Source organism: Anoplolepis gracilipes, chromosome 15, assembly GCF_047496725.1.
Source record: "Anoplolepis gracilipes chromosome 15, ASM4749672v1, whole genome shotgun sequence".
Lineage (NCBI taxonomy): Eukaryota > Metazoa > Arthropoda > Insecta > Hymenoptera > Formicidae > Anoplolepis > Anoplolepis gracilipes.
In genome coordinates, this window is record NC_132984.1 from 4,049,081 (window position 1) to 4,073,022 (window position 23,942).

Sequence of the window (23,942 nt, forward strand, 5' to 3'; positions counted from 1 at the left end):
AATGACATTACTTATGAGGAATGCATTATTTTTATTACTCCATTGAGACTTTATTGCAAGTTATTAAAGTTATATATCACCAGTAGCAATAATATTACCAGCATCTCCATAAAAATTTAAATGATAATTCGAATTGTAATCAAGACTGCAAGATAGCTGATAGTTGTTTGATGTACCGATACCAGCATCTTCAGGATTTAAAGAACTTATTGACGATAATAAAATGAACAAACTGCTTGACCTACTCCGTAAGCTGCACAGAAAAATAAAAATTGTTGGATTAATTAATATTATAAAATCTTAAAATTATAAAATCTTGTCTAAATTATGTGTGCATGATATGTAATTATTAATTCTTCACACTATTATTATTAATAAAACATCCTATATGTATGTTAAAATACAATATAAATATTGTGTGCTGTAATAATAACAATAATTATAATAATAATATAATAATAATAATAATAATAATAATTTTTCTCACCTACGTCTTTTTAGGGGGGAGTTTATAAAAATTCTCAACAATGAGAAAATTTAAATATGATTATTAGGTATTGGTAAATACACCAAGAAACATGTACTCTATGCACTTATCAGTTTCGCAGAAAAGTTATTTTCTATGAAATCAACTTACTACCATCCGCGTTCGGCTCTTATGTTAGTCACTCAGATTTTAAAGTTTCGTGTTTGTAATAATAATCCCCTAAAGATATATCTGATATTCGATGAAGTCATAGAAATGCATTTGGCGTGTGGTTCTTACCAAGATCGTGACTTGTAAGAACATATAAGCTAACGGCCATTTGATCGATCTATTACATGGAACGAGTACACTCACTCCGCATTTGAACAACACTACGATTATGGTCATGAATCAATATAGGTTGCTACTATTACAACGGTTACATTCTACCAGTGAATTCTCTCTTTTTTTCTGTGCATTCTTTTCTGTAGATCCTTTCAAGGAATCACTTTACCAGAAAGATTTTTAAAGTATTTTATTGGAATGGCTGAGCTGAATTTTGAGTAGTTCGTCATTTTAAATTGTAAAAGTATAATACTTTACACATAAACTGCATTTGATATTTTCTGGATTAAAAAAGTAAGATTTTCTTTTATATTTATATATACGATAAGTGCTTATATTTATATATTTTATATTTATAATATTTATATTATAAGTGCTTTTAATTTATAACATTTATTAGAGTAGCAACCATATATTTCAGCATTTCTTCGCGATCAGCTGTTCATCTGTCAATCTTTTCTTGCGTTTTTTATGAATTTTATAATATTTTCAATTCTATTTATTCCCTCTGTTTAATTTATTGTGGTATACATCGCGTGTAATTTACACCAATGTAGCTCGTGTAATAACTTTTATGCAGAAATGAACTAAAGACACATCCAATTACTTCGAATATGTAATGAGAATTTTGCAAATTATTTACATTCGCAAAAAATACCTTATGCATTGAATATGTGTTTGATTTGATTATTATTTAAATATATAAATCTATGACAGATATATGTATTGTATATAATTGAAATAAAATGGTATATGATGTACAAATGATATATTTATATGTATAATTAAAAATAAAAATTTTTGAATATGGAAAATTAATAGAAATAAATATTAACGTTTATATCAAAATAAATATTTCAAGTTACAATATATTACTTAAAACATAAAAGAATTTCCTTTAAAAGAGAGAGCACAAATTAATAAAAATAAGATTGCGTGCAAATTTAAATAAAGTTTTGCCATAAATAGAATATATATATTTTTTTAAGGATTTATGTTATTATTTTTATGTAAATTATTTTTACACAAAATTAATAAAATATTAATTAATTATTATTTTTTGTACAAATTTGTATATAAATATAGATATATAATTTTTTATTTCCAAAAATCTTTTTTAAACATTTTTAGAATATTTAAATATTACATCTATAAAGATTGTAGGCATTCAAGATTTCTTATCAATTAATATATGAAGTGAAAGTAAATCATACATACATATTTTATCAATGAATTTGGGAATTAATTGAAATCGAGTTTTTTCTTAGCATCTTGTGCTGCGAACGTCGTGCGTTACTAATATATTCTTTTTTAAAGATTAAGATCATTTTGAGTTTGCGAAAGAGATAAAATAGTGAACACTTAGACACACATTAATTAACGAAATTGAAATAAACGGTCGGTAGGTCGGCATCTTGAAAAACGTCTGCGGACTTCCTGAAGCAATATCACGTTAAGAAGAGTATCATCAAACCGGTTTGCCCACCCTAAATGGCCTGGGTCCTTAACCTTCTCGCAAAGACAATGATTTAAATTGCAATGTCGAGCTCACCGAGATAAGCCCACGCTTTCTAACATAGAGCATGACGTCACGGATGTAAATTCTCAAAAAGAGGGAATTTCGCGATAGGTCAATTGCGTAGGCTAATTTCTTTAATCGAAAAGGATTGGATACGTAAGTAAAATATCGTTGTACTTTTCAGGCTGATATTTACGATCGATGATTCAATCAAATTATGCCGAATAACTGAATGTTTGCTATTGCCATATGCACCGTCCGATTGTAATCTGATTGTAATCTTCGTGGCAATTCCGCCTGTACTATTCTCTTGAAAACCTTGAAAATTTCTTACAACCCGGAATTCACGTAACAAGATCGCTTAGATAACGTTGTAACTTATATGGCGATAAAATGGTTAAGGCCCTCGCAGCCATACATCATCATTATCATTATGTTACATCCCGTAATCTCCAACTTAATCGGAATCTTAATCCTGCCGAGATAAAGTTTAGAACCCTGTACGTATAGTTTTTTTTTTTATTAATCTTTCAATTTTCCACATTATCTTTAAAACTAACAAAGCACAATTCAGTGGAGAGATTAAAATCTTTTAATCTTTTGAATGTTCGCAAGATTATCGCAGGTAATCGTCTAGTACGCTTGAGAGAGAGAGAGAGAGAGAGAAAGAGAAAAGAATTCCGTGTCAAAAGTCTTGGCTAATGGTAACAGCAATCAAGAGAATGATATATATGTCTTTCCATTTTGTTTTGTTCCTTCAGATTGTTACGTACTTCAAAATAAAGATGGATATTTTTTTTGGACGTAAGAAACATAGTTAAAACGAACCTTACACCTTATGACCAGCGATCACTTTCTCCGGTAATAAAATTCATCTTCGATGTGGCGTCCAAGGCAAATTCCTGTCATACATTAACATCGATTTATCGCACCAGCTCCCAGATTCTTTTCCAGTGGATACCGATAAATTCCGATACATTTCCGGCATCTGATAACTTAAAAAATGAATTAATACGAGCGTCAGAAGCCTATACATAATTCGGAATCGATTGAATAGGTTCCTTGCACTTTCTATATCTTTCTACAATTCATAACAGATCGTTAGTCTCTCTTTTGTCTCTTGCATTTAATATCCTTTATTACAATATTTAATAATAAAATTAATGATATTTGTAATATGTAATAATATTAAAATATTATTTATTATTTTTATTAATTTAATATTAAAATAATAATACTAAAATTATTAATTTAATAATACTAAAATAATATTTAATAATAAAAAAATTAACATTTGTCAAAGACGACACTTTCGAAGCATGATAAAGTATTCCGGAATCAATTAATAAAGAAAAAGAGAGAAATGAATTTTTATAAATTAATATAAATTTTCGAAATTATCATATTACGTCATCTACTTATTACTCGACAGTTTCTCCAAATAGGATCAATATTAGAAAATACTTGGCAGTAAAGCATTGATATATTGGAAACGTTCTTAAGTTCAACAAACTGTGATTAATTAATATGTATAATATTTCACGATATTTTGCATTTTAACCCCAAAAGATAAAATTCATTTGAAATGTTAATTTAACCAAAAAAGACAAGCCGCTTTTATATGGTGTCACGTTATCGTAATTATACGCGATATTTCATCTTTTCTATATACGTGAACTCGCGCGGCGAAACCCTGTTTTCGAATGCCGCTCCTCATGGACCAATCGCTGAAAAATTCGAGGCAGAATGACATCACTCGCATGAATTTCCGGGTCGGAATAGGAGCAGCACACGTCAGAAAAATTTTCTCGTTCGCCGTTCCCTCGCATGCACGTGCGCTGCTCCCTTTCGAGCGGTTCTCACAAGTATTCACATTCCTCGCAGTAGAGGCCTGATTAAGCCGAAATTCATCCGATCTAATTTAAATTTATTCTTCCCATACATATTCTGGATTACAAATCTGCAAAAAGTTTTTCAACTAATTTAAAAATTGATATAACTCGCATTTGCATAGCGAATTTTTGCCCTGTCACTCACCGCTTGTGAATGCAGCTTTACGTAAGTCCCACATATCTGTGACAGCAAAGAGGGCAAGAAACGAACGGACTTTAAACGACACATAAATATGCATTATCAATCCGTTGACATCGTGAAGAACTGTCTTACGCCAGTGGCATGCGAAAATGGCATGGAGAATGGCATCATGCGTATGCGTATTTGAGAAACTTTTGTAACAAATTTCAATGCCAGACTTTTTTCTTTCACATACTGCATTTACTGTAAATATATATATATATATATATATATATATATATATATAAGGTGGTGCTCTGCACATTTATTTAGAGATTTTTTTTATTATTATTTTTTATAATAATAATCGTGAAATCATAAGCGATTAAAATTAAGACATTTTTTCAAAAAATAAATGATACTTATCCTTAATTCTTTTTCAAGATTTTATTGGATTAAAACTTATAAATTAAATAATTAATAAATACATTTAATATTGTACTAATATTATATTATATTATTAATATATTTGACAATTTAATAATTTGTAAATTAATTTATAAATTAAAGTTTATAATTACAAAGACATTTAGTGAGGGAAAAATTTGCGATTAAATACAATCTCCGTCAACAGTTTTATTAATAAATAATTAATTTAAATTTGAAGTATTTCGTCAAGTTTCGAACATCTTGTATATTCGCCAATCATTGGTATAATCTGTAAAAGAGATATGCTAACGCACGAACCACAATACGATGCATGATCCTCCTTCAGTTTAAAAATTTGCATACATTTACGGTGCATCTGTGGACAAAATTAGCTGGCTAAAAATATTGCCCTCTAGAAGAACGACATACATGCCATGATAAAATCAGAGATTGATCCAAAATGATTGAAAATAATTCAAAATCTTCTTTAATGTAAAACTTACTAAATGTCATTCTAAAATTAAATTCAAGCTAAATTTCTGTGATACTTTTATGATCAATTAAAAAACAGCAGAATTATTGAAAGATGTGATACCGTTTATTGTCTTTACGTAATTGAATGCACACCAAATATCACGCGTAGCAAAATGCATACGTTTATCTGAATAGAATTGTGTATGTGTGATATTGCAGGGATTTATTAAATAAATCATTTTATGTTTCTATATTAAATCAAATGGCGCACTTTGCGAGAACAAATGTTCTTTATTTTGGGCTCCTCCATATAAATCCATTATCGACTGTCAAAATTGGCAAATATGCTTCCGGTTTTGGAAAGGTGTCTGGATTCTCACATACTTCAGGCATCTCATATTTACACATCTTGAAATCTTGTCACCCTTAACTTCTTTTTTTAGGTAGCATTAGCGTATATTTACCTTAGAATATTTCTGGAAGAGATGTAATTGACTGTTTCTATATATATCTGATCTTATTTATCAGAGTTATTTGAAAATAATTTGGAAATAATACATGTCCTTCTGTCATAAATTCAACTATATTCTATATTAAAAAATAATATATTATTGTATATTTCAATTTTATATACTTTTCAAAAACAGTTGTGTACACAATTTCGAAGAAGAATATAGCTATATGTATAATATAATGTTACAGCTACTTCTCCTATATGTATATTACTCAAATGATTCTCTCTTTCAGTACATATATCTTCTAAGATATTTACATTAGAATTACATTAGAATTATTAAACATGAGTTTGAAAGAGAGGCACATATTAGTCGAATATTTTAAAATAAATATTAACACAGAATGCTTTTTTTTTTTTAATTAAGAAATTTTTCAGAGAACTGAAAATTTAAAAATTTAGATTAAAACTAGGTGGAAATAGCAATCTCAAGATCTTCAAGTTTGTAATATTTGACATATGCGGTAAAATATATAACATAAAATTATTCTTCTTAATTTTATCAAACTTATATTTTAGATTTCGCGATTTTTGCATATACTTACTCGGAATTTAATTATTGAATTTAGGCACTCTTTTATTAACGAATTTCATTGGACATTTTCTGTTACAATCTTTTAATGTAGAGTTATAAATTATTGATATACTAAAGTGTTAATTATAAAGAATATTGAATGTTAAAAATTGAATATTATCTAAATTTTTTTTGCAAATGTTTTTTTTTTAAGTAATCGGTTACTGAACTGTCTTTTCGTCGCTTTAATGCTCTCTGCAAACCGGATGAGTCGGGATTATTTACAGCTAAAATAAGGAGGCTGCGACTCCACCGTCGAGGTAGAACGGTTAAATCCGATAAAAGACTCTTTATACTTTCTTAGAAAGCATCCTTGCGTGCAGATACCTCCACAAACTATGCATTAATGCCACAATCACCGAACACGCGATTTGTCAAAATGAAAAAAACGAAATGTTGCAGGACAGAAATGCGCTTAGAGCGAAAGACATAATCCTTAACATGACATACCAGTGTATGTATACAAAATATAAAAGAAGTAGCTTAATGCCGCGTTCTCACGAAATGTGAACTACGAACGTAAATTACGAAATTCATGAATTCATGTAAACGGCACAACAATTTGTGTTAAACTTTTAAAATATATTTTATAAAAATAAATAAATGTTAGAGTGTTTAAGATGTATATGTATATATTATATCTATATTATTTACAAAATATAAACGAATATTTAAATTATTCAAACAATTAATTAAATTAAAAATTATATAATAATTTTTAAAATTATTTAAACATTTTTCAAATTTAATTAATTAAATTAATAATTTTCATATACATATTACTAAAGCTACATATATTTCTATGTTAATTATTTAAAAAAATAAAAATGTGATAAATTTTAAAATAACTATAGAAAATTAATATTCTCTCCTGAAAATTAACATTAATTGGTCAAATAAACTCAGGAATTAAAAGTATTTTCCTGTATTTGCACTTCTTATCGCCGATCTGTGTATTGTCAATTCTAATTTATTCGGAGAAGAAGAGAGTGGTCCTCGTGCGGGCATGTATTATAATACCTATTGCTTCATTAACAATGGCAAAGCACATCAGGTTTCGGCAGAGAAGAAAGTTATTTTTAAATAGATAAGAGAGCCGTGTACCTCGCGCGATAGGCCTATTAGAAACAGGATTTTCAACATCGATGTTATATAAAAAGCATATTAAAGTATTTCCAAATTGTATTATCCACACAAGTCTATTATAAAATGATTTATAGCAGCTATTAAGAATCTCTCTGGAATAATTTTTAAGTTGTTTATAAAATCTATTCACACAAAGAAGACAAAAAAAACCTATTACTGTTATAATTTCTATAAAATGTGGGCTGAATAGTGATGATTAAAATACGCTTCAATTACGGTCGCAATTATTAATAAACAATTAATGTTCATCGATCGCGACATTTTGAATCAAAGAAATCTATTTTTTTTTAAATAAAAAAAAATTTAAGAATTAATAAACTAATTAACTCTTCTGATTTGCATTTGTTACGTCAATTAATCAAACTTTTGGCCAATTGATTCAGTAATCAACATATAAAACGATGTTATATTCTAAAGAGAACACGCAAAGAGAAAAGTTAACCGTTTCAATGAACAATGGACGCGCATTCTAGAATCGTACAAAGCCTCGCAGAAGTCAACTGTATTCGAACAAGTACACAAAGGACATTGAAAGTGCGTTCTTCGAATTCAATTAAACGGCATATTGATCCATAATTAATTAATTCCTTTGAAAGCCAACTATTATTTATTAATCACCTCGACATAATCCTCCGTTAACTCAATATGGAAAAATTATTCGATATTAATTCATCAGTTTATCTTCTCTCAAGCGTGAGAGATAAGTCCAAGGATAAACCTTAGAGATTTAAACCTAAATGCGCTTACGTTAGAGAGCACCTGAACTACATTTCCCGAGCAATGCATTTTCAATCGAGGTCCATCCGTTTGGCTAACCGAGATCAAGATGCGCATAGTGATGGGAATAATCCTTTGCAAGGAGAGCGATATCGAATATCAAGATCCTATCACACATTTGATCCTGTTATTTCCAGAGACAAAGGCAGATCCAAAGATGAAGTTAAATTAAATTAAGTTAATGAGATAATAGATAGAGTAATAATTACGGGTACAATAAAAATAATAATAATAATATAATAATAATAATAAAAGTAAAAAATAATAATATAACAAATATAGCATATGGTAATAAAACAAAATAAGTTGAGCCTTTGATAGTGTCATTTTATATTAACTCCTAAAGATCACATACCTATATGAGTCATTTTGACCTTCTCGATATTTTAGCAATAGAATGTATAAATAATGATGAATAAAAAAATTTGAAGCTTTTAAAATTTATTTCTTAATATTATTTGCTGTACATGATGGTTTTCTATAAATTTTTACAGACTTTTTTTAACACTTTACTTTTAGACAGCTTAAATTGCGGCAAAACACTGTGACCATGAACGTAAACAAGGTGCGTGACCTACAAACAATTAACGTAAATGAATGTTGATGAATTTTAGAAGACAAAACTTCCAAGTAACGTCCTTCGCAAAGTTAAGCAATTTAAAACGAGACGAAATTAGCATACAGCAGGAAAATTAACGATTAGATATAATGTGTCAAATTAATTCTATCGCTACCAGAATAAAAAAATTTATGTTCTACACGAAAGAGGAAGAGAGCGCGAGATGAATAGGAAAAAGAGAAGATACGAGCATGTGGATATATGTGTAAGACCCGTCGGGGGGTCGGCGACCCCCACCCTGTATAAAAGTCTTTTTCTGCCGGCGACCTGTTCAGTCTTTCAGTTCGAACGGCGCGCTGCGTGCGATTATCTTCAAGAATCATCCTCGTTGTCGTCGTCCTGCGAAGGTGATCGGTCGCATACTATGCCCTACTGAGAGAAGATTCTCGTTAAGATGCTGCGGCCAACCACCGCTGCTCTCTTCACCCTGGTACGTCTTCCAATAAAACCCTAAATCGCTCTCGAATTAATTTCTTCTTCGGGATGCGATCTCTCATTACTAAAAAAATATCGTTTCACGATCAAATCGGTGACAAATTAAAATTACGCACGTCATTAAAAATTATGCGTTTAATTAACTACTTTAATTGTCAAAAAAAATGGTAAAGCAAAAAATAAATTATGAAATGAAAAATTGAATTATCATTGTTTTGTTTCAACAAATAAAATCAATTAAATTTTAAAACTTAATTAAATTGTTTTATATTAAATTAAATTTAACATAATTAATTTATTTACTTCTTAGAGAAAATATACTTATGTACATGCTTAAAAGAATAAGGGAAAACCTTGTTATATTATTATAAATTTATTAGAAATAATTATCTCTTTCTCTTAATTAGTACTAAATTTAACATTAATATTAAACGTTAATAGAATCTTAAGCTGGCGTTTGATTTTGATAATTTACTATTCAGTTTCTGACGATCATTGCTATTACTATTGCTATCAATTATTATGTAATATTTATGCAGTGTAATGGTACGTAATAGAAAGTGCCGCTGATTACAAGTCGATAATAGCCGCGCTTCGTCGTGACTCATTAGCCACGAGACTTTCATTGATCTTGGCACTCACTCAAGGGAGAGAGAGAATGCTATTGCACTATATATTTCATTCATAACTCTCTCAATGCCGCGGTGATATCGTAGTACGCGATGCATAATGCAGAGTATCCCAGACTCTCTTTACGATCTTTGTATCAAATTAACATCAAACTCATATAACTAGTATCAGTATGCTATATTAATAATTATGTTTAATAAGTTATTAAATATAATAATAATATTATTATTATATGTAATAAATTATTAAACATAATTATTATAATATATATGTATATATCAAAATGTTACTCTATCATTTTATTAAAATATCACATTATTAGTATATACAATACATATACTAATTTATATTATGCACTTGAGATTGACTTGGACTGTAAATTGTAAAAAGCGAGTTATATGACTTACGTCAGCAATATAAAATTCTTTGCATTTTAATTTTAATTTATATACTTAGAATTATCATCATTTTTTTAGTAACACTATTTCGATAGGAATATAAAAATCGTAAATGTCTAAAAATCGTATCTCCAGATTTGTTAACAGCAAAACGGACCGTATCCAAAGATAGTTTCTATAGATGCGAGATAACTATAGTATAACCGGTAGTCGTCAATCATTCCCATATCCACTTTCCGTGAAATAGCACGGACATTTTGCAAGGATCCACCCTGTAATTCGAATCGAGTGTTTTATGTTTCAAATTAAATTCGAGCGTAAGGTCTTCACATTTAAGACACACCCAATAAAATCTATTTAATTTATGCACTTTATAAATTGTGTTTAAAACGATATTATCTAAGCGATCATAAGACTGAATAATTTTTTATGAATTAATAAGCGTAAAAAGATATAAACAGAAGAAAGTATCTTATGTTTAATTAAGGTGGATTTTACTCAGGGAAGAATTTTTTAATATAATATAACTTTTAATTATCAAGATATTTAATACGAGAAGAGAAGGAAAAAAGTTAGGGGATAAGAGAAAAATGTAAAAAAAGGAGAAGTTGAGATTGAAAAATGAAGTTTGTATGCAATTTTCCAGCAAACATTTTATTGATTCTTTCAACAATAATTATTGGGTTAGCTAAAGATGCAGATTCACGGAAAGTTTATTGCCAAAATAGGTATCGGTTTCGAGTGCGATCAAGTGTCAGATGAAATGTCATGCAAAATGAGTCACGTGCAGATGTTCGTTGTTAAAAATGCGTCATTGACATCTCATGCGAAGTTTCGTCCTTGACGTGCCGGCACGTTTATTTGGAAGCGTTTAAAATAAAAAGGCACACAAGGTGATTCTCTGTATATCTTCATCTTAGATCTTCTTCTCGTATCACCTTATACGTAGTTGTAGTCTGATTGGCCGACACCGGAATGTTTGAAATGTCAGATTTCCTCATTTTCACTGTACTATTTGTACAAATAAGTATATTCTGAATGTAAAACGACAAAAAAGAGGGGGAAATGAAGAGTATAATTACAATGAGAGCAGACCTTTTAGTAATTTTCTATTTTTAATTTATTATATGAATATTTATAATGTTTTACATAAGTTGAAATATTTTTCTGAAAAGTGACGGATATTTCTTAAAATTCTTTAAATAAGATTAAAAACAGTACGTACGTGTATAAATTTATTATCAATAAAATTATACGTTAGTCTCAATTACCATCGGCATGAAAGCTCGGTTGCGGTTTTGTGGCATAATATAATGAGATGGCGGGACATCAAAAAAGGCTGAAAGGTACGCGAGATATAGAAGGTACTTAAAAGCTGTTACTCTTACATGTCATTAACGAAGCCCCGACATTTATAATTACCTCTTTCTCTGTGGCTTTATTCCTGGAATACTGAGGAATTATTCAAATGTTGAAAAATTAAACTGTTTGATTTTAAATAGGTAAATGAAATTACATAAACTATCTCTCGAATAATTCAGATTTATGAAGCGTAGAAAACAAGGGAATTTTCTGAAATTTTGGTATAAAAAATAATATTGTTATTTAATTAAATTTTGTAAATTAAATTATTCAATTTTTAATTTTCTTAATTATTAACTTAAAAAATAGAATAATAATTCAAAGGAGTAAATTATTGTTGATAATAAATTTGAGAAATTGTATTCTTCGATAATAAATGTTATATTTAAAAAAAAAAGTATTATTATTAATATTGTTATTAATTTAATTTAATTAAATAATTTAGTTAGCTTGTTTGCCAATAACTTTATTCCCAATTAACTTGAAATACTTGATGTAGATAGAGTAAATACTATTCTCGTTCTCTCTATAATTTATCATAATATTTTTAAAATAACTGAATTCTAACGGTGCAATAATATCGCTGAGATCAATGCCGTCGACCGTGCAGAAGGCAAACAATTGTGTACCGGAGGCTTCGCCCCGGGCTAAAATCGCTGATCCCTTACGCAACCGCTTACAGGTGACTTTCACTGGAAGATGATGCATCGATCTGGCCCCGATGTACGCGATATTATAAGGTGATACAGCTTTGGCCATTTGACTGGCAGATTCGCCACGAGCAATTAAAAGAGATCCGGCTGCGTCAAATGTCGTCCCGTTTACCTTTTAACTCATACCAATGTCCTGAACGCGTGCACTTTGTTTACTTTAATCGATTCTTGATACCTAAGTGCGTAAGCCGAGATCATTTTCGCAGAAGGTAAAATGCAATTTTACACGTTCGCGATAGTATCGAAAGTATTAACCTCCCTCATCTGTCACACTGTGATTTCTTTCACATATAATTCATATAATTACACAGGTGCCAATTAAATCCGATTACAGCAATGATCGACGCTTTAAAGATGAAGGTTGATTGGCGATTTCTAGCACGAAAGTTCTAGCATTGCATTCTTTGAGCAGTTGAAGATGAAAGTTGAGATCGAGTAAGGTGAATCCTCGATTGAAATAAGAGCACGTGGTCGCATTTTTCTAATTCTCCTCGCGGATGTCCCTGAACGAAATTCTGATTCTCTTTCCCTTTCTCACCCTCTCTCTCTCTCTCTTTTCTCCTTCTTTTTCTTCTCTCTCTCTCTCTCTCTTTCTTTTTATAACGAGTTATTCTCGTAAAAAAATTAATTGCCTGTTTCATCACTTTTTACAGATAAAAATTGCATTAAAACAAAAAGGAGCGGAGCATTCTTGTGACTTTTTATCTGTAATTAAATTAACTCTTTGAATTTATTTGTCTCCGTAGGATATTATCGTAATGTTAAGATATCAACTGTTGTTAATTATATATTAAAAATTACTAGATATTAATGCTAACGTCAATAATTTTAGATAATAAAATATATAGTTAAATTAAAAATAAAATATAATAATAAAATAATAGAGTAAATGAAATCATAAAATAAGTATAATTTAACTAGATAATTAAAAATAATTTAATATTATCTATGCATTGAAAATTTATGTAGATTACATAATGTAATGATTATCTTACTTCTTTTACTCTGTAATATATATTTGATAATATATTTGATTTAATTAATTATTGGTAATTGTTGCAAAATGCGCTAGATATCGATTCACTTGTCATCTGTAGATTCTTCTTTGATTAATTTGAAATTGACTAAAAGGTGGTTCACATTAGGTCTCTGGGGCATTATATATATTATCCGCCCATACCGGTAATTTGACTCACGATGTTGCATAAATTAACATATCTTATCGATGTAATTGATGATACTATAACATTTGCATAAGCCGAGGGTTGAAGCTATAATTAATAAATCATAGTACCTCATAATTTTCACAGTTTAATATCCGAGATACTGTGTAAATACAGAGGGGAAAAGAATTTTATTTCAATTATTATGTTTTTACTGTCACGATATGTGTGTGCCGTTCTTCCAAGTCTACAGTATATCATTTAACTTGTTAGGAAATAGATACTAGTTCCAGCTTAACAGGATCAGCTTGTATCTAGGTAAAAGATTTATACTTTTTAGAATACGAAAAAATCAAAATTACGAAAACACTAAATCAAATTTATATATTTTAATTTATAATTTATATTTAATTTATTTACATTTATTTATTTATTTATATTTTAATTTACTTTCAATCGACATATTTTTTTATCTCAATTTTAAATTGTCAATACTCGGTATTATTCTCAATTAAAAAATTCATAAATTATAAATTAAATTTTAGAGGTAGAAAAAAATTGATGTATATTAATTAAATAACAAATTGATATGTATATATTAATATTTATGTATATTAATCTTCTTTAATAAAATAGAATATAAAAGGTTTAGACATTATTAACATTTTGTTTCGAATCAAAGTATTTGAAATATGAAAATAAGATTGCATCAGAGAGCAAATGGCTTGTAATACTTAAACGTTATGATTGCCTTGACTGAAACGATCTCGCTCTTTCTCTCTCTCTTTCTATTGTCCACTAAAATATCGCATGCAGATAAATACCGTAGGGATTAATCCTCGTGGCAACATTTGACGCGGCAAGTGCGCATGAGGGAAGGGTTCGGCCGGGAGTAGCATATATTAACCTTTTCGTTATACAGTCTGTCAACTCTCTGGGGCTGGAAGAAAAAGACTATGAAGAAGAATCCCGCTCGCGCAGCCTTCTCGGAATCGCGACTTTCCCTTCTCGTGGGTGTAACAACGTTGAGATCATCAATCGCGCGACATCGAGCCGCGGATCTTGGGACCAGACCTAACTTAACGCGACCGACCAGGACACACGTGCTACTTTTGACAGCACGACGCACGAACGCTCGCTCTCTTCTCGTTATTTATACGAGAAATTTTCGTCGAACATGAATCGATTACGAAATTGGATAGAACGATTTATATGATTGTTAAGTGATAGCGCGTGGAATATTAAAACTTTTGAAATGGAAAATAATCAAAAGATTATTCTGAGAAAACGTAATAAAATACACTAAATTTGAAAAATTAAAAAATTGTATAAAAAAAAATAGATTAATAATTATTAAACGTAATTTATAATTAATTAAGATCAAGTAATATTAGATTCTTTTGTTACTAATTTTAAGATGTTAGGGCTTAAGAGACATAATAATTCATCTTCCTCGGATTGAACCTTAAATTAAAATTAATCGGGATTCAGTAGTCTCTTTTTCACGCATATTAGGTGTGCGATTAAACATCCGCCGAGCCTATCCCTACCTTGACATTCTCTCGACCTGTAAGTGCAAAAGAGACCATTTCATTCGTCATGTCCATTTAGGGAGATGGTGAAGACACGAGAGTATTCTTCCAAAAGAGCATTGCTACCTTTCGTAACAGTATCCAACGATCCTGTTACGAGAGCACAGGTATTCTTCGTTGTCATTATCGCCACGAGGCTCGCCGGTGATAGAGAGGTGAGAGTGAACAGGAGGAGCTCGGAAATTCGGTAGCGGATTTGAAAATTTCATCTCACTGACGAAATATAGAAATCGTTCTGTTCTTACACTCGTGCATATAAAACAACGGTTTGACAGTTGTTTTTTAAAAATTTTTTAACACTTTTGCTTTATTACCCTCAGCATCCCTGAATTATCTTACGGAAGTAATTAATTTGCTAAAAGCAAAAGTGTATAAAACAGTCGTCGTCTCATATAAATTAAAAATTAAAAGAAGCATTTCTACTGTTAGTTATTGATCATCTTCGACTTTCGCTTATGCAGAATGGATAATTAATTGAGATCGGAAACGGCAGCGAAAGGTACATAGTTTGCCCGCCGTTCGAGAAAGTGGAAATATATTACCTCATCGAAGAGATGGCCATATATTCAAAGATAAAGAAGATGAGTTCCGCATGTTGAGCAATCTTCGTTTTTAAATGTGTATCTTGATCTCATTTTAACTCTCATAATTTATACGTCACGTATCTTTCTGAAAACGATTTGTTTCCATCTGTAGTTTCTAATTAAATTTTCTTGAAGTCGGATCAATATCATTTCGTCTTTTTATGTGCTACATATAGGAAAAAACTATTTTTTTAATTTTTATCATGGCATTTTCTTTATCGAAAATATTTTGTCTAAATAAATTTAATATTTTCTCGTCAGTGCAATCAAAAGCAATTTAAATACCATAATAAATATCCCGTATATTTTCTAAGTATATGTTATTATACATATATAAAGTAGTTAATTTACGGAAATATAATCGCACTGAAAGAAAGATTTTTATATCTCTGTAATCATGTGATACATCTTGCGCTTAAACTATTCAGTAGTTACAAATCGCTCCGACTGCAAGAATGGGAAATATCGATGATATTTCACGATTGTACTTATAGATTGTATCAAATATAATACTTAATCCTGACGACTGATATTAAAGGGCAACTGTTTAAACACCACCTGATAATTACGTTACAACACTTTGCGTTGAAAATGTCACGAGCCTTGACGAAGCAAAATTATTGCGACTGGCGACCATTTCTTATTAAAACGAGATATTTTCCATAAAGGTAGCATAATATCTTATAATACATACATTTGTACGAATTTGCAAGAATAAACAATTATAATTTCACTATTAAATAGTTGAAAAATATCATGTCTATATAAGATAATATAAATAAATGTGTTTGAATATTTATATATGTGTTATTTGATAGAGTCGTAATAAAAACTTAAATATCAATTTTTTATCATTATTAATGATAAAATAGATACAGATTTATTGTGGATGGTACATTATATTTTTCATTTTTTACTCAACTGTTTTGTTAACAATTTTTAATTTTTTAACTCATTATCATTAGATATATCGTTCTACATACTATGCTACTAAAAATCTACTAATATTCTTTGTAATATTTTCATTTTTGTAGAGTATTAAATATGACTCGTAAAAATAAAAATAAAAATTGGATTGCAGATTAAATATTCAGGTGGCTCGTACGCAGGCTTATCTCTCTGCCTCGGTTTTTATGAACAAAAATCAATAATTGTTTTTCAGGTGATTACTACATCCGTGTCGCAACTCACTCAGGAACTAAGAAGCAGTAATCGGGACAACGATGTGATTCTAAATATTAGCGATGAACAAAAAATTCAATATTTGAGTCAAAATATTGAATCGGGTAAGTCAAAAAATAAAAATAATGAAAAAATTCATTACGTTACAATTCAGTACAGGAATTAAGGGAGAAAAAATATATAAATATAAAAAATTCTACCTAAAATAGATCATAATTTACGTATTTTTCCCCTTCTTGAGATAAAAAACACTTTTGATTATAAATGGCAATTGTATAATTAATATTATGTAATAATTTACACAGATGTATACAAATATGGTTATGACGTTGGTCCAAATGGTCAATTCCACCATGAAGTACGTGGACCAGATGGTATCACTTACGGATGTTACGGCTACATTGATCCATTTGGTCATCTGAAATCGACGTTTTACATCAGTGATGGATGGGGTTATCGCGTCGTTCGACCCGGAAAGGAAGTGGAATTATTTCTTCACGAGCACGAACATCATCAAGCTGGAGACGGTCATGATCATCATGAGCATCACGGTGTGATTACACCGTGGAGAGAGTTATATTTTCCCGTAGTATGCGCGCAATATGCAAATACGAACGTTCCACCAGGTGCAGAAAGTACGTAAAAAAATGGAAATATATAAAAAATGCTAATATATATATATATATATATATATATATATATATATATGTGCGTGCGTGCGTGTGTGTGTGTGAGCTCTATTTCAAAATAAATATGTTTCAACAAACAGTACCTATCGGAAGCGGATCAACGATAGATTCAAGACCGACTGGACCTCCACATAAGCCAGGTATACCTGGTATATAATTTTTAAATAATACATTATATAGTTTCATAATTAATAGTTAAAAATTATATCACAAGAAATTAGAAGCTACAGTATATATAACTACATATAAATAAAATTCATTCTTTTTATATACTTTATATATTATATAATAATAATAATTTATTAGTATATGCGTTTATATATAACAATAGAAGTAAATATAGAAATAAATAAAATGTTTATTTCAATAAAAAAAACAGTTCATACATATACGACATAAATATTGTACTTATTTCTATATTTATTTTATTATTATTAAATACATATCTAATAATAATACTTTAATACCGGATAGTTTAAAAAAAGAACAATTATACATAATTATAATACAAAATGAATAATATATATAGCACAATAATAACAATAAAGTATTAGAATAAACGATATAATAAATTAGAGTTGATATATATAATAATACATAATTTTTTCTTTAACTATCTTTCTCTCTAATCAACAGGAACACCTGCTGTCCCAGGCATACCAGGAACATCAGGTTATCCGGGGTATCCAGGATTTCCTGAAACCCCAGGCACAACGAGCACACCTGGATTACCACTGCAACCAGGACATCCTGGCAAGCCTGGAATACCTGGCACCCCAGGCACACCAGGAGAACCAGGAACGCCAGCTTATCCGGTGCATCCAGGAACTCCTGGCATTCCTAGCATACCGAGCACACCTGGATTACCACTGCAACCAGGACATCCCGGCAAGCCTGGAATACCTAGCACCCCAGGCACACCAGGAAAACCAGGAACGCCAGCTTATCCGGTGCATCCAGGAATTCCTAGCATTCCTGGCACACCTGGATTACCACTGCAACCAGGACATCTCGGCGCACCTGGAATACCCGGCACCCCAGGCATACCAGGAAGACCAGGCATACCAGGAAGACCAGGCACGCCAACTTATCCGGGTCATCCAGGAATTATTCCTGGCACACCAGGCACACCGGGATTACCACTGCAACCGGCACATCCTGGTACGCCTGGAACACCTGGCACTCCAGGCGCACCAGGAAGACCAGGCACACCAGCTTATCCGGGACATCCGGGCATTCCTGGCGCACCGGACACATCGGGATTACCACTGCAACCGGGACATCCTGGTACGCCTGGAATACCTGGTACACCGAGCACACCAGGATTGCCATCACATCCAGAATATCCCGACACGCCTGGAACACCTGGAACACCCGGTACCCCAGGTACGCCAGGAAAACCACCTTATCCAGGACATCCAGGAACTCCTGGCATTTCTGATATACCAGACACACCGGGATTACCACTGCAACCAGGACATCCCGGCAAGCCTGGAACACCTGGCACTCCAGGCACACCAGGAAGACCAGGCACACCGTCTTATCCGGGACATCCAGGAACACCTGGCACACCAGGATTGCCATCACAGCCAGGATATCCCGGTGCGCCTGGACTACCTGGCACTCCAGGCACACCAGGAAGACCGGGCACACCAGCTTATCCAGGGCATCCAGATGCACCTGGCATTCCTGGCACACCGGGCACACCGGGATTGCCACTATACCCAGGATATCCCGGTACACCTGGAACACCTGGAACACCCGGTACCTCAGGTACGCCAGGAAAACCACCTTATCCAGGACATCCAGGAACTCCTGGCATTCCTGATATACCAGACACACCGGGATTACCACTGCAACCAGGACATCCCGGCAAGCCTGGAACACCTGGCACTCCAGGCACACCAGGAAGACCAGGCACACCGTCTTATCCGGGACATCCAGGAACACCTGGCACACCAGGATTGCCATCACAGCCAGGATATCCCGGTGCGCCTGGACTACCTGGCACTCCAGGCACACCAGGAAGACCGGGCACACCAGCTTATCCAGGGCATCCAGGTGCACCTGGCATTCCTGGCACACCTGGCACACCAGGATTGCCATCACATCCAGGATATCCCGGTGCGCCTGGACTACCTGGCACTCCAGGCACACCAGGAAGACCGGGCACACCAGCTTATCCAGGGCATCCAGATGCACCTGGCATTCCTGATATACCAGACACACCGGGATTACCACTGCAACCAGGATATCCCGGCAAGCCTGGAACACCTGGCATTCCAGGCACACCAGGAAAACCAGGCACGCCGTCTTATCCGGGCCATCCAGAAACACCTGGCACACCAGGATTGCCATCACAGCCAGGATATCCCGGTGCGCCTGGACTACCTGGCACTCCAGGCACACCAGGAAAACCAGGCACACCGTCTTATCCGGGCTATCCAGAAACACCTGGCACACCAGGATTGCCATCACAGCCAGGATATCCCGGTGCGCCTGGACTACCTGGCACTCCAGGCACACCAGGAAGACCAGGCACACCGTCTTATCCGGGCCATCCAGGAACACCTGGCACACCGGGATTGCCATCACATCCAGGATATCCCGGTGCGCCTGGACTACCTGGCACTCCAGGCACATCAGGAATTCCGAGCACACCAGCTTATCCAGGGCATCCAGGTGCACCTGGCATTCCTGGCACACCGGGCACACCGGAATTACCACCGCAACCGGGATATCCTGGAACACCCGACATTCCAGGCACACCAGGGAAACCAGGCACACCGGTTTATCCGACACATCCAGGAACACCTAGCATTCCTAGCATACCGGGATTACCACCGCAATCAGGACATCCTGGTAGGTCCGGAACACCAGGTATATCCAGTATTTCAGGCATAACAGAAACATCAGGAATATCAGGTTATCCAGGAAATTCTGACATTCCAGGCAGACCAGGACATCATGGAAGGCCCATAAAACCCGGTTCTCCATGCGCTTTAGGAAAGCCAGGTACATCAGGAAAGCCAGGCACACCAGGAAAACCAGGCATATCAGAAAAACCAGGCATATCAGGAAAACCAGGTACAATATTATATCTTGAATATTCAGAATATTTTGGCGTATCTAATCTCTCAAGTACATCTATAATATTTCCATATTTAAAACAGTTTAGAATTCTCTTTTTACTAAAGATATGTTATTAATACACTAAGTATCTATTATCTTGTATAATCTTATATAGTATCTTATTTAGGATATCCAGAAATTCCTGACAAACCAGATACACCAGGAATACCAAGTTCTCCAACACATCTCGGAATTTCAAGTACAGATAAACCAGTTGTTCCTACAAAACCTGTAAAACCTGGTATGTTATTAAAATTATGTTTATTGTTGTTTTAAATTGTAACTTTGTACATATATTATATATTATATATTTATATACATATATATTATATTATATATTATATATATTAGTTTAGAAATATGTTTTACACAGCTTTTTTGCAACTACATAATATTCACAGTTATGTACATAAGTAAACAATAATTATTTGCTTTTTTACAGGTTGTTCAGGTTATCCTCCTCATCCTGGTTATCCGGAGTATCCGGAGGGTCCAAAAGGTCCAGAAGGACCTGACGGTCCTATTGGCGGTGTAGGAGGTATTGGAGGTATAGGAGGTATCGGAGATATCGGAGGTGTAGGTGGTGAAGGAGGAGTTGGACCTGATGGACCTGATGGTCCATGGCCAACTGGTTCACCGGGTCCTAACGGACCCTGGCCTGGTGATCCAGGATATATATACGGAGTAAAAGCGACAAGTAGACCTTCGTACACAGGATCAATAAAAAATCAATATCCTAAAATTTATCCACTTGAGACTGAGAATTATAATCCTGTTACAAAATATTATTCTACAAACAAGACTGATTCTTCATACACAGGCAATACTGTAAAAGATATTGAATTAACAAAGTTATCACATTCGACAAACACACCATTATATACAAGTCATAAACAGTACAAACCTCAATATGAGACCGAAACTATACCATCAGTCTATAAAAAAGGAGAAACCATTTACAATGCAGATGAGATTAATTCACTTTTGCAAACTGGCTCAACATTGCCGTTGCAAAACGGTGAAGATTATCAAAACATAGATTTAGCTAAGTTGACTTCAAGACCTTATAATTCTATGGCTCATTTTGGATTAAACCAAATAAGGAAACCATCGAAGAATGATTTCAAACAATTTTCTGTGCACGATCAAGATCAATATCAGAAGTCGGTATTCTATTCGTCTCATAATTTGCAACAGCTATCTTCCAAAGGTCGATTGAGTAAATCAGGACGACAAGAAAGTGTGTTTAATGTGAACGAACAATACAATAATTCTACCGATATGGATAAAAAATCAATTCCTAAATCTTTTCAGTCGGAGGGGCCCTTCAGTGTTCCGGAAAAGCAGGTAAATGCACGTCTTGAACAGTCATTCCAGGCGAATCCCGGCCTCGACGCTATTGGGGTTCAGCCACCCAACTCCATAAATGTCAAGCCCTTTTCGTTACCTATAGGGCCAGACCCGCAAGCATGTCCTTGTTATTTAATCGAGTCGAATAATAATACAAACATATCAGCCAACACGACTCCCATCCCTCCCGTCATTGGTCAGGTCGGATTCATTCCTGTTATCTTCGTACCATATTGTCCCGGTGATGAAACGGATAGCAGTAAGATGAAAGTCATGTTCCCTTCCGTTACCCCCGTTCCATATGCATGCAGCGCATGTGGCACACAAGATGGCAATTTCGGAATAAAAATCGATGTAAACCAGCTTGGCAATATTGATTATCTCAAACAGGCGTTAAGTCAAGCCAATCTTGGCTTTTTGAATGTTCCAGTGAAGAGCGGTGCCGTACGAAGGAGGAGCAGGGGCAGGAAAACGGAATGAAGCGTAACACTAACTTATTGTTTTTAAATCGCGATTATTAAATGATGAAGAAAAAGAGCTTATATATTCTTCTGGAAAAATATATATAAATAAATATGGGATATTGACATTGCCTGTCCGCCAGCTGATTAGCTGATGGATGGCCAATTAGAGATACTTGTAATATTTGTCGGAATAACTAGTAAAACACATGAAAAATTTAGAGCAAAAGTGGATTAATTATTAATTTTTTGACATTGTTAATCTCACTTATAGATGCGTTTAATTCTTTGTTCACTGACAGACAAACAGAAGCAAACAAGCAGACAGTTAACTGTTTAATACTCTCAATTCAACTAATTAAAATTTAAAAACTTGAGCTTGGATTTAAAATTTATAAGATTCACTTTTATACAAAGTCTAAAAAACATTATGAATTATAATTTAACAATACCTTTGCTCTAAATCTTTTACATATTACTCTATTATATTACTCTTCAAGATATGTTAGCTTGTATGTCATTTATATTATTTACAAAAATTAACATTCTTATTTAAAAATTAATAGAAATTATTACATTTGTGTTAGATATAATTAGATCATTGATTATGACTATTCATTTAATATTTAATCTGATTTAAACCTATTGTGATTTTTTGTAAACATTTTGTAGACAATCTCGAGTTCCGACATTTACCAATATCCTAATATTTATTATTATAACTTATATATGATAGGAATATAAAATTTTTATATCGCGCGTAGTATTTTTTATGTTAGATTTTTTGAGATATATAAGTGAAATTATAAATAGTATATAAAATTAAGCACATTAGATTTAGATTATCGGTGTAATCTTATAAATTTATATAAAAAGAGAGATTTATATAAAAAAATACATAAAAATTTATATATTTTGTTTATTATTTCAATCTTGAATGCTTTATAATTAGTATAATTACTAGATGAATGGAAAAATAGTATAAATTTAATAATAATTAAACAACTTTCACAATAGCAACAAGATATAAAAATATATTTCTGCATATTATATAGTTATGTATATCATAATTCATAATATACAATTTCAGATTTAATCCTATAAATATCCAGCAAACATAAAGTAATAGTAATATAACTGTTAGTTATAATTTCGCACTCAAATGTAACTGTTACGTACAAGTCATGTTATATATTACAGTTACATTATTGAATAAGAAATTGTAATTAACAGTTTTATTATTGTTACTTTGTATTTACTGGGTATTATTTGCTTTTTAATTTAATTTTGATATAAACAGAGATATTTGAATGTTTGATACAAAAAGAACTACTAAAAATAAATATAAAAAATGTAAATAATAATATTTACAACA

The 23,942-nt window shown here is 32.4% G+C and overlaps 1 protein-coding gene across 4 annotated transcripts; it reads left to right on the plus strand.

Annotated features, from left to right (window-relative positions):
* Window positions 1-8,843: 8,843 nt before the first annotated feature.
* On the plus strand, window positions 8,844-22,964 carry LOC140673978 (uncharacterized). Of its 4 annotated transcripts, XM_072907251.1 has the most exons (9): window positions 8,844-9,306; window positions 16,916-17,039; window positions 17,241-17,570; window positions 17,705-17,773; window positions 18,261-20,504; window positions 20,577-20,711; window positions 20,884-20,997; window positions 21,199-22,103; window positions 22,537-22,964. In XM_072907251.1, the coding sequence occupies exons 1-9, from the start codon at window positions 9,271-9,273 to the stop codon at window positions 22,537-22,539; spliced, it is 3,960 nt and encodes a 1,319-aa protein (XP_072763352.1). In that variant the 5' UTR covers window positions 8,844-9,270; the 3' UTR covers window positions 22,540-22,964. The 4 variants fall into 4 exon arrangements, with proteins under 4 accessions (XP_072763352.1, XP_072763351.1, XP_072763350.1 ...); XM_072907250.1 differs by having other exon boundaries at window positions 8,845-9,306; window positions 18,261-20,486; window positions 21,199-22,964; XM_072907249.1 differs by having other exon boundaries at window positions 8,845-9,306; window positions 17,705-17,764; window positions 21,199-22,964.
* The last annotated feature ends 978 nt before the right edge of the window (window positions 22,965-23,942 follow it).

Excerpts from the sequence above, each read along its gene's own strand:
- LOC140673978 (XM_072907248.1), top strand. The coding sequence starts at position 9,271 with ATGCTGCGGCCAACCACCGCTGCTCTCTTCACCCTG. Across the intron at positions 20,505-20,576 it reads TGGTAGGTCCGGAACACCAG|GCAGACCAGGACATCATGGA; the intron begins GTATATCCAGTA and ends CTGACATTCCAG. Across the intron at positions 20,712-20,883 it reads AGGCATATCAGGAAAACCAG|GATATCCAGAAATTCCTGAC; the intron begins GTACAATATTAT and ends TATCTTATTTAG.